Source organism: Pygoscelis adeliae, unplaced genomic scaffold (genome assembly GCF_000699105.1).
Source record: "Pygoscelis adeliae isolate BGI_AS28 unplaced genomic scaffold, ASM69910v1 Scaffold390, whole genome shotgun sequence".
Lineage (NCBI taxonomy): Eukaryota > Metazoa > Chordata > Aves > Sphenisciformes > Spheniscidae > Pygoscelis > Pygoscelis adeliae.
In genome coordinates, this window is record NW_008823921.1 from 708878 (window position 1) to 711825 (window position 2948).

At 47.5% G+C, this 2948-nt stretch overlaps 1 protein-coding gene across 1 annotated transcript in view; it reads right to left on the minus strand.

The window, feature by feature from the left end:
* Positions 1-10: 10 nt before the first annotated feature.
* Positions 11-2948, minus strand: part of GFOD2 (glucose-fructose oxidoreductase domain containing 2) — a 9160-nt gene continuing 6222 nt past the window's right edge. The window contains exon 2 of the mRNA XM_009319872.1: positions 11-909. Within this exon, the coding sequence (XP_009318147.1) occupies positions 11-909 (899 nt within the window). The remainder of the gene's footprint in view (positions 910-2948) is intronic.

The window sequence follows — 2948 nt, forward strand, 5'->3', positions numbered from 1 at the left end:
GCAGGAATGTTCATAAGTTATTTCTTTGAAGCGCCTCACAGAGGTTTTGATTGGCATCTGGTTCCTCAGTCATCACCTCCACGGCCTCCCACTCCCCTGACCTGCTGGATTTCTTGATGGCCTCTACTACACTCTGCATGTACAGACCATCTTCAAAAGAGGCTGCCATAGAGACAGGTTTATGATCCCACGTCCGACGGTCTTCCTGGTCTTGGAAAGACTGCCGCAGCGCTTGCACCATGTACACCATTCCTTTTAGGTAAAGCAGCGGGATGTCTTTAAACCCCTTATCCAAAAGGCCCTTGCTGACAGTCAGAGAGTCTGTAAACAGTAGTTCTTCTTGGAGCGCGGTGTTTTTCTGCCCATACAAGTCCGACCCGCGAGCTATGAGGCGACCGGTAGACCCAACAATCATGACTTCATGGATGAACGATCCAGGCATGTTGAAGTTGAGAGTCACAGTGCAACAGACACCCTCGCTCATTAGCATCTGGAAAAAGCAGAAGTCATCGCTAGTGACGTGGCGGATCCCGCTTATAGCCGTGTTCTGCTTCACAAAAGTCTTGAGCAAACCATGGACCTTCTCTGCTCTCCTGCTGATGAGGTGAGTTAGGAGGTCGATAATGTAGGTTCCCATTGTATGCAGACCACCTCCTCCCATCAGCTCATCACAGATCCAGTTGTACTTGTGGCTGAGCAGGCTTCCCCCGTAAACTCGTACGTCGCAGATCATCACGTTGCCCACGTAGTGTTCTTCTATCAGCTGCTTCATCTTCACAAAGGCGGGCAAGAAGCGGAGAACGTTGCCAACAATGCTCATCAGCTTGGGGTAATACCTGGCAGCTGTGACCATCCTGAAGGCATCCACAGAGGTAGCAGCTTTCTCACAAATCACGTTCTTCCCTATTCCTGCAGCCCAAATGAAAAAAAAAAAAAATATATATAGCGCGCACAGATGAGCGAAACATGCTCAGATGCCCCAAAGGCTGTCAAGAAATGGTGTTTTTAAAGAGTCAGGCATTGCTGCTGCAATTTCAAAGGCAAAGGTCTGGGAACTAAAATAGGAATGCCAAGTGCAGCAAGACTCAAAGCTGCTTCCAAGATGCTCCGGTTGCAGAGCTGACAAACTCCCACAGAGAGAGGCTCCAAATAAAGAGAGGATTTTTACATCATGAAAGATAAATGGCCAAATGGCATCATGTGGCATCAAAACAAGATGCAATTTGCGTGTTGCAGCTATAAAATTATTCGAACATCTGTACAGCCAGAGGGGAAAAAACTGTCACGCACCCTGCAGGAAAGAGGTGAGTGAAAGGGAGATTAGATTTTCACTTTGTATTTCATCATCACTATGAATTTATTGTTTTAAATAGATTAATAGAAATGGGACATACAAGATACTTAGTGGCCTGTGTACAGAATACAAGAATTAGAAACAATGTAAGTGGATTGTTTTAAAAACATCACTAATTGGAAAGTAAAACAGTTCAGTCTGCACGTCCAGCCTACTCGTACGATTGGACTGCAAAGGTGACTGTGTGAGTTACACAGATGAGAGCTGCACTCGCGAGCTGACCCACTGCGTTTTTATTCCTACTCATGCGCTTTATCTTGTGCCCAGCCTGAATCAGTGTGGGCAGTCAATAATTCTTTTTTTGTTTTGTTTTGTTTTTTTAATTTTAAAGCAGAAATAAAGTAAGACAAAAGAGGATCCCAGTGCAAGCTTCAAGCAAATTCCTACATTCGGTGCTCTGCTGGTATTCCCTCTTCCTCCCCCACCTTCAACCTTTTCTCATGACATGGCTTTACTTTTCCATATACATCTGTTCTGATAAAATACTTATCTAAACATTTTTCAGTGTAACAACCAGGGATATACCTAGAAGTCTCCAGACGTTAACTGGTGATGTCAGACCTGAGGGTCAGTTACGTCATACCACAGTTTCTGCCTAAGAATTGCAGGAATCGCTGCACGTGGTGGTAGGCGCCTCTCTGAAAGCTTCCCCTCACCCAGGAGCAGACTGCGCTCCCCGCTCAGAACAGCTTTTAATCGACTCCCCGACGAGAAGATACCAGCACAAGTGCTTCAGTCGGTCTCTTGCACACGAGGGGAAGCCAGATCCCACACTGCAGCTCCTGCTCTCAGCACTCCACCTCCCGGCTGCGCTGAGCAAGCCTTTCAAGAACCGTCCGGGCGGTTCAGGGGCCAGTGAGCTCCCGTGGCACATCACCGTGCCCAACTCAGCCAGGGGACAACTACAGCTAAAGAAAACTCTGACCCTGTATTTCTAATAGACACAAACAAAATGCAGTCGGAAAACAAGACTACAATTTTTAGTAGTCTCTTCTAAAGAAATCCCCTCAATAGACGTGAGTCAACAGAAGCTTTTAATGAACAAAGGGTAAGGTCAAACTCCCTGGAGACACCCTGGCTGCCCACTGGTAACCCCTTATTTCAGGGACCGTTTCCGACTCTCCCACCCCCGATCCTGCTGCTGTGACGAGGCACAACGCTCTGTTTGATATTCCGCAGGGCTAGCTGAAGCATCTTGAGACGCTTCAGCGCCTGGTTTACCTGCCTTCTTGTTTAAATGGCACTTACCTCAAGGCAGGTTGCAGTAAAATACAAGCACAAAGAAAAAGTAAAAGGATCTTCACAGCATCCTAAAGCAGACTGCAGTTCTCAAAGTTCGCAGAAAATAAAAGCAACTCTCGATCCACCCACACACATGGTACAGCTCTGCAGTCGGCGCTCTCCCCCTTGCACAACCCCACCACCCTTCACCATATATTTGGCGGTACAGGAGCCGGCTCAGGGTACAAACCCAACATGGAAATATTCACTCATCTTGGCTCTTTTTCTAGCGGGTTACTGCCCCGAGTTGGCTCTCCATGGAGCCTGACAGTGTCCACGCAAAAGGGGCTGGGTCCCTGCAGTGGGAGATGGA